The sequence below is a fragment of the Histoplasma capsulatum genome, genomic scaffold (genome assembly GCF_000149585.1).
Source record: "Histoplasma capsulatum NAm1 scaffold_4 genomic scaffold, whole genome shotgun sequence".
NCBI classification, from domain to species: domain Eukaryota; kingdom Fungi; phylum Ascomycota; class Eurotiomycetes; order Onygenales; family Ajellomycetaceae; genus Histoplasma; species Histoplasma mississippiense.
The window spans coordinates 2,492,346-2,504,553 of record NW_001813979.1 but is presented as its reverse complement, the minus strand read 5'-3'; the positions used below and the strand labels follow the sequence as shown (position 1 = coordinate 2,504,553).

Below are 12,208 nucleotides of genomic sequence, written 5' to 3'. Positions count from 1 at the left end.
ATACAATCTATATGTTTGTTCCAATGGCCCTTATTCAATGAGGGTTTGGCTTTAGATTTTGTTTCTATAGTTGTATAAGAGTATATATTGCATCCAGATACCCAATAGAATGAATTCTGCGAATTGAACTATTAAAAATGGAGCTTCTTAGCTTGTCAGCGTTTTGTAAACAACCTTCCGGTTTTTGCCTCACGTACTTTTAATATTTAACTCTGTTCATCACCAAGCCTTCGCGATCGCATCCGCTGCACAAACAGAGAGAGCTCTTTTCTCCGCATCTTCCATATCCACTACACAACCCCTACAATCATGGCAGATACGCAATTTGACAGTGCGCTGTAAGCATTGGACCTGTAACCATCATCACCTTTCCCCCTTCTGTTATCTCCGCTCGTTCGACCCTTCTACAACCTAACTACCCCGCCCCTTGAGGTACTAACCTTCTTCTATCGCCCAGTGACCTCCTCCGCCGTCTCTCGCCGCGCGAAACCAAACAAAACCTCGAATACATCACCAGCCTCGTCCCCGATCTAACCGAAGACCTCCTCGCCTCTGTCGACCAGCCACTCGAAATCCGCCGATGCGCTCAAACAAAGCGCGATTACCTGCTCTGCGACTACAACCGGGACGGTGACAGTTACCGCAGCCCTTGGAGCAATGAATTCGACCCACCAATTGAAGATGGGACTGTGCCCAGTGAGCGAGTGCGAAAGCTAGAAGTCGCAGCCAACGAGGCGTTTGATGTTTACCGGGAACTGTATTATGAGGGTGGGGTGGGAAGTGTATATTTTTGGGATTTGGACGATGGCTTTGCGGGCGTTGTTTTGTTGAAGAAAGGTGCGAGGCTTTTCTTGATCTGTTTCCCCCATCTTCGTTCGTGAGAGGGATTGTCCTCAGCAAGCCCGGGCGGCTTATATTCAATCTCCCCCCCCCCACCCCACCACCACACCACACCACGCCAACCGACGGGCAGGACTTTTCGCCTATGCTGAATAGCTGGCTAACTAACTGTTTTCCTCCCAGCCATTACACCTGGCTCCAAAAACTCTGGCGCCTGGGATAGTATCCATGTCTTTGAGGCCACAGACCGTGCGCGGACATGTCACTATAAATTAACCAGCACGGTCATCTTACACCTATCAACCGGCTCAGAAGGGTTGGGAGAGCTAGACCTCAGTGGAAATATGACGAGACAGATTGAGGCAGATATGGCCGTCGACGGGGATGCTAGTCATGTCGCAAATGTGGGGCGGCTGGTTGAAGATATGGAGCTGAAGATGCGGAATCTTCTACGTACGCATGTCTTTTTCTTTGAGATTAGCTAACCTTACATTTAAACGACCCCAAGGCTCTCTTGTTTTTACTAATATCTGGACTTTGTTTGCAGAGGAGGTCTATTTTGGAAAAGCGAAGGATATTGTCTCCGATTTGAGAAGTGAGCTCTTGTCAATTATCTCTCTCCAGCATCACTATATTACTTCTGCTCCTGGGCTTGATTTTATTTCTTTCTGCTAACACTTTCGGTAGGCATTCCACCCCTTTCCGAAACAAATAGAGATCAAGCTACACATCGGGAGATGATCAATTCTATGAAGAGATAGCATCATGGCTTTGTTCTTTTTGCTTATAGAAAAATACCAGCCACGGGAATCTCAGATGGCTGGGATTTTGCACCGGTATTGTCGTGCTTATTTTTGGCGATGGTGTGGATTGTATTTGTTACTTTATGTTGCTATCGGCTCTCCTATTTATTCTCGAATGAATGACAAGACATTTATGACCCTTTGCAGGTTAAAGAACCTGTACAATCTTCCATTTCATTGCTTTACGACCAGGATCCTTGTATCTATTCCAAAAAAGCCTCAGCAACCATGAGGAAATCGTAAGTCAGAGAGCCGATCAAGTATATCAGAAACCTACTGCGTAGGTTACGTTACCGCGGTGAGAAAACAAGCCGCCGAAACTGTCTCCAACTCAACACATAATTGCTCCAGTCCAACACGGCACACCTATCAAACTTCATTGCCACCATACCGAGTAATTTTTGCTCATCATATCCGTCGTATTAAGTCCACAGCATCTTACGCGACGAGACAATTTTCCGTAGTAGACACATGAGTATCCCTATTATATGTAAATAGGTAACATTATGAGTCTCCTGAAGAGTAGTTCCTTCAGTTCCAATAGCGCAATCCATTTACAAGGGCGCGGTTTACTTAGGCCGGCCGATAAAGGACACCAGCAAGCTTAATGCCGCTTCCAAATAGTTTCAAGTTGATAACTCGATAATTGTAAACGTCGTACGGCGCAATGGATGGCGAAGTCAATGGACGTAGAAGCCTCACCATATAGATGTAGCGTTGCGGGAGATTGATTTATATTGCATTTCAGCCCAGAATCGAGCCCTGATGAGGCTTTAATCAACTCCCCGATTCATTTTCGGAAGGCCCTTTAGCTTTCTCCAGTTGAGTAGCAAACTTGCTGGCTTCCGCCCACAGCTCTGCCTCCTTATCCTTTCCGACGGTATCTTTCCGGCAATTAAGCCAGCTGGTATCGAGAGGGTTAACGCCCCCAGACGAAGTAGTAGAGGCAGTAGTAGTAGTGCCTCCAGCAGTGACTTCAGCTGATTCAGGTTGGATGATAGACGCTTCCTCCAGAGCATACACCTGCCGTCGTAGTCGCACATCAATGGAGGAGAGTAGCGCAAAGTATTGGGAGCTTGCAGCTTTGAAAGCTGCTCGATGTGATTCTAAGGTCCCATCGATTTTGGGCAAATCGCTGGATGACTGTCCTGAGGTTACGGAAGGAGAATTGGTGAGTGAGCCGATCGCAACACCCGCTGCATTGAGAAGCTTTGCAACATCCTGCGAACTTATCGTCAGACTAGGTTAGAATGCGGGGAGAGCAAATGGGAGGACAAACTTTGTCGATATCATTAAGTTCACGGATTCGATCAGCAGAGGTAAAGACACGGTCCGGCTCTTGGGGCTCCATGCTGTTTCTCACCATACAATTGAGCGAGTATCTAACTAGAGCTGATGGGAGATTTGGACTTCTAGGCGGTGATTATATAAGCGCACGTCGTTCAAGCTGCTCAAAACTAACTAACCTGATTAGTGATAGTGCAATATCAGAACACCCAAATGGGATTTCAAGCTTTCCATCATCAAACCAACTTCACTCACCACCATCGAATTCTAATGCCACACTTTTCTTAATTATCCAGCCCGTCTCAGAGCTTGGGAAAACTCATTGCAGTCATCTCGTCTTTTAGTTATTCGGCGGATATGCCCCAATACTGTTAATATAGAAGCGGAAAATACCCAGCATGTCCGGTCCCGGAGCTCCCAGCCCAGGCCCCAGGAGCGCCAGCATGGGCCCAGGCGGCGGGGTGCCAATGTCCCAGCAACAGCAAGTAAATGGCGGCCCTCCTGCAGCAGCGAGTCCAGCGACCTCTGGCCCTCCGTCAGGGGTCATGTCCCAGCAGAATTTGAATCAGATTGTAGGTCAAAAGCCTTCCCTCGCTGTCTTGTCACTTCGTCTAGCGCGGAGTACATAATCTGTACTTTAGTTCTACGCTATGTTCGTTGAACTTTCCAAGCCTATTTATCTTTCAGTTGAGGTCGTCTCTCCCCATTCTATATGCCATAAAACTGTATATATTCTTCTCCCCCTTTGTTCCTAATACTGTGTTCTTACTGAATCTTTGTTTCTCAACTCCTCACATTTTCTCAACTATCTTTCCTTTTCATGTGACAACATCTTGTTTCAAGATATCATTCAAGCATTTAATTCTGTGAGGTATCTCTTTGCCTGACATTCATTGTGTTTTTTGGGCCTGACATTTCATGTTATGGAATGCAGAGATGAACCATTTTTGTGGTGAGCCTGAGTGTCATTGCAAAGGGCTATAAATGCTGGTTCTATACCTTTCTGCATCACATGTGGTTTCATTTTGGGCTAGACTTTCTACAACGTTCTCCTTATCCACCCAGATCCCGTTATGATTTTTTCCCTTTTTTGGAGCAGAAAAATCTCTCTGGGCTACTCGGCAGGCTCAAAACAGCATGGACCATCAAGGTCCTGAGCGTGTGCAACATGGAGACCCTTCTGTTGGAGGTGCCCGCGGTCTTGTCCTAGCAGTACGTGCTGCGCAACTGTGGTGGCCTTGTTTGTGTCCGCAGCGTTTTCATTTATTATAATAGTTTATTTTGTTATTGCCCATGCGCTGTATCTTACAATTTCTGGCTATTTTTGGTTATAAGTGCAAACTAATCGTGTTTTTCTATGCTCTAGGTCATCGATTATTTGGCGAAAAAAGGTTACAGCAGAACCGAAGCAATGCTTCGAATGGAGTCTGCGAACCAGGAAATCGATGGACGTCCACTTCCTCCTGCTAGCGAAGAATCGCGCCCAAAGTTCAAGTTGGCATTTGGTATGCATATTTCCATCCGCAGTTTCCTGGTTGGGGTTGCTTACTTACCTTCACAGATATGACAAGAAAATGGATCGAAGATAATTTGGATATTTATAAGGTATTGTCCCTCGACGAGTATATTTATACAGCGTTTTAACACAATTCGCAGCCGGAGCTCCGACGTGTCCTATGGCCTCTGTTTGTCTACTCATACCTTAATCTCATCACGTCCTTGGTACCACTGGAAGGTCGCCAGTTTTTCGAGACAAATAAAAGCTTGTTTCTTCCGGAACACAGTGAAGATATTCGCGCTTTAGAGCCAATAAGCCTCCCCGAGCATGTACAGGAGAATAGTGTTGCAAAGCTATACCGTAACAATAAATATCGCCTTACATTGAGCAATCCAGCCTTTTCAAACCTTATGCAGTTCCTGGAGAGTAAGCAGAAGGAGGGAGGAACTGTCATGTCAGCTATTCTGAGCAGCTATTGCACAATAATTACTAAGGACCGAGCGGCGGATGATCGGTTCAGCTTTGCTGCAATGCTGGGAAGAGCGAACGATTCTGCCGGGATTCCTGCGGAGGATGAAGGAATACCAGGCCACCACCCTGGATCCGCATATACGGGTGATAATCCTGCAATGGCAGGAACACTTCCCAGACTCAAGCTTGGAAAACTTCCGATGGAGCCACTCCTTGAAGGAGATGTAAGAGCAGAGCTTGAAGAAGCAGACACAAAAGACCCTCCAACGGGAGGTCGCCCATCTCTTGTTCAACACTTTGAACAAATGATTAAAAAGGAAGAAGACGAGGAGGCTCCAACACGTGCTGAAATACCATATCCGCCATCTGTAGCCCGCGATGTCGCCATGGAAGTTCAAAAGGTCAAGGAAAACCGTGACAGATTCAAAATCGAAGGACGGACTGGGGGAGTTGGCCCCGCCATTAGTGTTTGCATGTTCACTTTTCACAATACTTACGATAGGTACGTTGACGGAAGCCCATGGCTTCCTACTCATTTTATGTAGGTACTCTAACCGTCTTCTAGCATCAATTGCATAGACTTCTCCGGCGACAGTATGTTGGTTGCCGCTGGAACCCAAGATTCTTATATCCGGGTTTGGAGTCTTGATGGTTTGCCGATCCCAGCAACATATCAAGAATTAGAAGACTCTCCGCCTACAAACTCCCATCGTCTCTTTGGTCATTCCGGACCGGTCTACGCGGTGGCATTTGCCCCCTCAATCGCCAGCCCGGAAGAGGAAGAAGTCAAAACGAATACGCGCTGGCTTCTCTCGTCATCAGCCGATAAAACCATCCGTTTATGGTCACTTGATCTCTGGCAATGTATGGTAGTCTACAAGGGCCACGCACATCCCGTGTGGGATATCGCTTGGGGTCCCTATGGCCATTACTTCATCTCTGGCAGTCATGATAAAACTGCACGCCTGTGGGTGACGGATCGGATACGACAGCAGCGAATCTTCGCCGGACATGATCAAGACGTCGATTGTGTATGCTTCCACCCAAATTCAGCCTATGTTTTCACTGGTAGCTCCGACCATACTGTGCGCATGTGGGCCGTAACCACCGGAAACGCTGTTCGTATGTTTACGGGCCACACTGGCAACATTACCGCATTAGCGTGCAGCAACAATGGCAAGATTCTTGCCTCAGCTGACGATCACGGCTCCATCTTCTTGTGGGATCTAGCGCCCGGTAGACTCTTAAAGCGCATGCGTGGCCATGGGAAGGGTGGCATTTGGTCCCTTACCTGGAGTGCTGAGTCGGCAGTCCTTGTCTCGGGTGGCGCAGACGGCACTGTTCGTGTCTGGGACGTGGCAGGGCCAGCTCAGGATCCGTCCACCGGTCAAGGACGTGTGATAAGCGAAGGAGGTACGGGCACCAAGATCGATGCTGGAAACCCTACTGCCTCATCGAACGCTCAAGCCTCGGCTGCGGGTGTTCCAAGTGTTGGTACAAGCACAACGAAGAAGAAAAACAAAGAGGTTGTCGTATCGCCTGACCAGATAAGTGCATTCCCTACCAAAAAGAGCCCTGTTTACAAAACACGGTTTACAGGAATGAACCTGGTCGTTGCGGGTGGCGCGTATATGCCATGAAGACAACAGATATTGAGCATATACGTGCCTCTTTTTCCTTGTTTTTTTCTCTGTCTACCTGCCAATGTTCGGATCCGTACCGGGTTCGCATTTTATGTAGAGTATTTCAACTACCCTTAGTGTTCTTGTTTTCTACATCTTTCCTTTCTATTCCCGGTTTTTGGCGCAAAGGCATACAATCAACGTTGGGCATGTCACTTTTTTTACAGGGGAAAGCGAAAACGGGAAAGGTAATTTGTTTTCATATGAGATTTCCCTGGAGTTCTTCCTTGGCGTGGATGTGTCCATTTCTCCTCCTTTTTCCCACTCCTCCCACCCGGGAGATGTATCAATGCATTTAAACACTTAGTCCAAGGAGAGAGTAATTGGTCCAATGCTATTGCTGCGTGAGGCGTGCAAAAATAAAATTGACACTAGAACCGGTTGTTGCAGGCTGTGACCCCCGCCCTGTGCAGATGCTGATGCATTTAAGAGTTGCCTCGAGGACCCATAAAGTCAAGAGCTTCTAGTATGGTATGAAACGTAGGCAGTCACTTGGAGAGATTATAAATCCCGCCTATCTCCATATATCGAAAGCAGAAATGTGCTTCATCACAAGCACGCTGGCTCCAGGGAAACGGCAAGTGGGGGGGGGGGGGGGGGAAATACATTCATCCACTGATCCCAGAGAAATGACATCCGTTAATTCCGGGTGATCAGGGGTTTGACTTTTTCCAGTTGCTTGGCGGGAACCCGCTGTCATTCCCACCCCCAACTCCCTTCGCCATAGCCTGCGTCGCCACGATATCACCGACTTTGGGCAGGAGAATGAGGGCGCTTCTGTCGTTCCGTTTGTAGAAGTCGACGAGGATCTGTGCTGTTTTTGCGGGCTGGTCTTCGTGGATAAAATGTCCAGCTTCTGGGAGTACTTGGAGCTGATATTTGCCTGGGTTTGTTATGAAAAATTTCGGGCAAGTGATGTTTTAGTGTGCAAGTCATCATGTATGTAAAAGTGAAGAAGGCAAATAACACCTTGAGTTTGAGGTTTCAAGGGGTTTAAGAACATACCCTGCATCTGCCCAATAATAAGCTCGGTATCAAGGCGATCTGTTCCAGCCAGCAACAGCAGTTTGCCCCCGCGAGCTTGAAGGAACTTCTTGCTCAGGCCGATGAACCAATTCTCCCAAAAAGGCTTCGTTGCTGCTAGATCTGTACGCCACTTCCACGGTCTGGAGCTATCGGATGGGTCTTCACGAAGTAGAGGTGGCACAGACGCACGTGCGGACAAGGTATTGCGGATCGTTCGTGATCGAGTGCTTGCATTATTAGTTTTGATCAAGCTGATGAAACCTAATGGATCCTAATGGAACAGGTTTCTTTGAAATCCATGAGCGAGGAAGAGAGGAAACGATATGCACAACATACTGCCAATCGATCCCAGAAGATACAGAAGGGAAGCTAGACGGCCTGGTAGAAAGGTACGTCTCCATACTTTGAAGCGCATCCATCGCAGAACCTGAACTCATCAGCAAATTCCAACAAAACATCGAAATTGATATTATCCCCCACCTTCAACAACATCTAAAACGGCATATGCCAGCAGCTTCGACCCAAGTTCGCCTTTGCTGGCAGCATCGGTGACCACAGCTCCGCCCAAACTATGGCCAACTAAAACGACATCCGGGTGTGATTCCCAGTTCATCTTTATTCGAGTTTGCTCTATCACGAAGAGCAAATCACGAGACAAAGTGTCGAGGGTCAAATCCATCTCTACCTGTGAATTATTTTCAGCATCCTGAGACATTTTTACGGAGGTACTTCCATGGTTTCGCGCATCTAGAGATAGTATGCCAGCGGCAGGAAGAAGCTTTTTGATTTCCACCGCACAGGCAGCGAAAGAAAGGCCTGATGATCCAGCTCCATGGTGGGTGACAAACAAAGGACCTGAGTCTGAAGGCGTACTGATGTACACATGGTGGGTGATGTGCAAACCGTCGACATCCTCGTCCAGATACAGCTCACGGTCAAAAAAGTCCATCCATGATAATGGTGCGGCTTCTGCCCTTGAGGATGTTAACCTATTATTAAAACATATTAAAAACGATTTATTGAATAAAGGGAAAATAAAAACAAAAATAAATAAAAGCCAGTGACTGACAAAAATTGGGTTGGTACTCTAAACACCGGAAGGCGAGAAATAGAGAAGGGGATCCAAAACAGACGCCCACCTACCGAGGCGTGCGCGCGAATAGGTTTTTGCTCGCGGATGGTATCACAGTCCCAGTGGAGGATGCTGATGAAGCTGAAGACGAATCATCATCTTGATGTTCATAATGCCTTGAGGCGGCACTACCATCATGGTCATTTTCTCTATCCTCACTAGGGTCCTCAAACAAGGGCGCCTCTGGGGGTAATTTAGCCAGTCGAGATTTTGCAAAAGATTTCTGAAGCTCGCTCATATCTAGCAAGGTTTTACGTATCGAGAGCGATCACGGGTGGCAGGATTCAGCAAGAGGCTGAGGAGGACATGGACGGCATGAGATTGGAAGATACGGGGTGCAGAGTACAGAGAAGATATATCAAAGCGTCAATGCCCGTCTCTAGGGCAGCGTTAGGGTTTCTCCTACCACGTGGACGCCCGGTTTGGGCAGCGCTCGCCGCTTCGGGTCTAGTGCGTCTCATTGGGGTCTTGGCACCGCCTGTTCGGGCATAGCGTTGAGCCTTGCCACTTGTTTGTCACGTGGTTGTTTACATAGTATCAAATGTTGACTAAGTTGGCCCATACCTTGCTTCCCCTTTACGTATACTACTAGTGATGACATGCGGGCAGGGTTGAATTGCCTTTATCTTGCCATGAATTGTAGGTTGTCTTTATCATGAAACAGTACAGAACTAGCTAATTATAAAACTCGAAAGTTTCAAGTGATGGAAGAGCTGAAACCGCACAATCAACAACTGAACTTGGAGCAGGAGAAGGTATGGATAGCAAGGTTCTTCAAGGATCTAGTGCCAGAAGAGTTGGTAAAATCTGGAAAGACGCTGGAGGGCTCCAAAAATCCCAACGGCAGAAGACTGCGAATTTTTTGCTCGGGGTGTCCTCCAGCCAATGGATATACAGCCCGTTGACAGTCAAGGCGCTACTCGGCTATGTCTTGCTTGTTTAGTTAGCTCTGCCCGGTGATTCCGGGGCGAGTGCATATTTTCCAAAAATCCCCTAAGGTAAGGGCGCATCCCCTTTGCAGAGGCAGTTCACGACTGTTACCGAACTCACGCAATTTGTGGCAAAATCCGCTTTTTGGCCTCAGCTGGCATCAACATACTTCCCAGCATCCTGAACGAAAACTGCCAGAAGTACTCTGAACAAGTTGGTGCAGAATGACGCCCTGAGGAAGATCGACCTGCGTCTCGTTTCATAAACAAAGCATCTTCTCTGTTAGAGAGAGTGTCCCTTCTCGACAAGCTTCCGACTGTCTTGACATATCATGACTTTGCAGAGGTCAACAGCATGGTTGACTCACAAGTTTACGTAACAGGGGCGGTCGATTTTGACGACACTCAAACAGAGGCCTTTGGTATATGTATCTTCGGAGTGTACGAGAGCTTCTTTGGTGTTATGAAGGATCAAAAGTGGAGTTTCTTCGATGAGCTTGCCGGAGATGGCTCCGAGTGAAACGTGAGGGATGTGCTTGAAACCGCATTCTGGGGATACAGTATGGGTTTCAGTACCGCTGGAGATGAGGAGGGACGGGTTTGAAGAGGCTGTTACAGTTGCGGTCGATATCGGCATCTTCAATCGATATTTCGTGAGGGGTTTGATCGAAGATGTGAATCTCGAAGGCGAGGATCATAGATCATCGCTTTAGTTCGCAAGGGTTATCTTCTTGGAACGGTAGCTTCCAGTGCCAGGCCATAAGTATTGGCAAACCCCAACGCAATCATGATGCCTTTTGATGGCAGAAAACTAGTGAGGGTTGCCAGTACTTATGGCCTAGTACAGTACAGAGAGAGTGTGTATTCAACTCCTGGCCCCTTGGGCGATATACATGCTACCATTGAAGCTATCCCTAAATGGATCTATTTACATGGTTCCCTACACCCTGACGAATTTAGGACCTCGTCAAGGCCTGTGGTGGCCTAAGTCCTGGTGGATTACGGCCTTCCTGGAGCTCGGCTTATAGATCTCTGACATTTTTCTGTGAAGTCCAGAGCAGCAACAAGTGTAGTCTTGCATGGCGTAATTAGACTCATCTTCCTTACCTTCTTGTTGTCCTTGTCCCCGTCCATGCATCCAAGCACACGCCATACTGGTAAAAGAAAACCTAAACTTTCCTCCGTAGTTTCTGACATCTTCTCGGAAACGGTGTAGTTTTCCGCGAGTTGCCAGCCATGAGTGTGCAGTCCTTAGTTGAGTTAGCAGAAGGCAGTGCTAAGGCACAACTGATCATTCACTGACCCTGATTGCTTTAGGGTCAACTACCAGGGTCACCATGGGCCAATAGACCAGCTCATCAAGTACACCATCCTCATCGGTGTATTCTCTGACCACGATGCCAGCAAGGGGGTAGGAAAGGATCAGTTGGATGCGTAGCCAGCTGATCTCTAACTGCCTCTCATTTGTGGCCAAGAGGATGCAGACAAACTCGGCGAGATAGCCAAAGAACGTAGGATCTGTGGGCCTTTACTCGCGGTTGAGGCCTTTCTCATCATCGGCAATCAGTGCTATTACCTATCCTCAAGCCTATCTACGAGAGGAGTATGCTAGGATCTCACAACTCACATCCCGTGATTGTGCCTCAATTAGAGGGACAATGCTACTGCCAGTAGCTTCCCTGTAAGCCTGGAAGGGTACCCTTTTGCTCATCCAGAGGGGTGGCGGTGAGAACGGAGAGTGCGTGAACGGGGTGAAGCGTGTGAAGTGTTAATATTCTGCGGTGGAGGCCGACACAGAGCAAGAAAGTGGGCATCGTCTTTACCAGTGAACAACCAAGAGCTGCCTTGATGATAGAGCAAATACAAGTGACTGCTGCCCGCAAGGCGATATTCGCGGAGTCGATTTATCAAGTTGACAAATGTGATTTAAAAAAGAATGAAAAAAAGTTAGTTTGATCTATGACGCCGGATGTTCCACGCCTCCGTCCATCAAACCACTCCGAATTCCAATTGCCTTTATATCAAGTGGTTCGCTAGACGTAAATGCACTACCATTATTTACTCCAGCTGTTTTTACAAACCTCAATCTCGCGGCAGGAGAATACAGGAGAATGCCGCAGTAGAGAATCGGGCATGGACTCTCTGCGCGCTGTAATGACCATCTTCGAAGGAACATGCTGCATGCCTGTATGGCCACCCGCAGGAATTCCAAAGACATTTGGAAGCGAGTTAAAACCCTGTGTTTAACAACGGGAACAACTTTATTTTCGAGTCGGCCAGTGATGACCTCATCGCGCCCATGACGATATCAACTGAAAAAGTGCAAACAGGGGACGAAAAACCGGTAAGTTCCTTCGCCACGGTCGAGGATTATTATATATCCAAAACAATGAGGCAGGCTTCGACCACTATATTATTATTGGTATTTTGGAACGAAATTGCAATTTCAAGATCCCAGCGGAACTCCTGAATCCAGGCTCTTTTCCTCTCCCCCTCTTCCCACCTTTCCGTATGCGGCCTGGATTTTACAAAGCGAGACC

General features: G+C 47.6%; 5 protein-coding genes across 5 annotated transcripts; 2 read left to right on the top strand and 3 right to left on the bottom strand.

Annotated features, from left to right (window-relative positions):
- Positions 1 to 309: 309 nt before the first annotated feature.
- Positions 310 to 1,601, top strand: HCAG_04752 (F-actin capping protein beta subunit; the record flags this gene model as incomplete). The annotated part of the gene is made up of 5 exons (XM_001540862.1): positions 310 to 338; positions 458 to 837; positions 1,024 to 1,293; positions 1,388 to 1,435; positions 1,528 to 1,601. 5 exons carry the CDS (start codon positions 310 to 312, stop codon positions 1,599 to 1,601), a joined length of 801 nt encoding a protein of 266 aa, XP_001540912.1.
- An 819-nt stretch (positions 1,602 to 2,420) lies between these two features.
- HCAG_04751 (conserved hypothetical protein) lies at positions 2,421 to 2,994 on the bottom strand (the record flags this gene model as incomplete). Its single annotated transcript, XM_001540861.1, has 2 exons — positions 2,421 to 2,864; positions 2,923 to 2,994. 2 exons carry the CDS (start codon positions 2,992 to 2,994, stop codon positions 2,421 to 2,423), a joined length of 516 nt encoding a protein of 171 aa, XP_001540911.1.
- A 1,073-nt stretch (positions 2,995 to 4,067) lies between these two features.
- HCAG_04750 (conserved hypothetical protein) lies at positions 4,068 to 6,539 on the top strand (the record flags this gene model as incomplete). The annotated part of the gene is made up of 5 exons (XM_001540860.1): positions 4,068 to 4,142; positions 4,297 to 4,435; positions 4,492 to 4,535; positions 4,587 to 5,401; positions 5,465 to 6,539. The coding sequence occupies 5 exons, from the start codon at positions 4,068 to 4,070 to the stop codon at positions 6,537 to 6,539; spliced, it is 2,148 nt and encodes a 715-aa protein (XP_001540910.1).
- A 695-nt stretch (positions 6,540 to 7,234) lies between these two features.
- HCAG_04749 (carboxylesterase-mitochondrial 37S ribosomal protein YmS2) lies at positions 7,235 to 8,977 on the bottom strand (the record flags this gene model as incomplete). Its single annotated transcript, XM_001540859.1, has 4 exons — positions 7,235 to 7,464; positions 7,587 to 7,868; positions 8,088 to 8,596; positions 8,751 to 8,977. 4 exons carry the CDS (start codon positions 8,975 to 8,977, stop codon positions 7,235 to 7,237), a joined length of 1,248 nt encoding a protein of 415 aa, XP_001540909.1.
- A 670-nt stretch (positions 8,978 to 9,647) lies between these two features.
- On the bottom strand, positions 9,648 to 10,305 carry HCAG_04748 (predicted protein; the record flags this gene model as incomplete). The annotated part of the gene is made up of 3 exons (XM_001540858.1): positions 9,648 to 9,663; positions 9,839 to 9,916; positions 10,037 to 10,305. 3 exons carry the CDS (start codon positions 10,303 to 10,305, stop codon positions 9,648 to 9,650), a joined length of 363 nt encoding a protein of 120 aa, XP_001540908.1.
- Between the last annotated feature and the right edge of the window lie 1,903 nt (positions 10,306 to 12,208).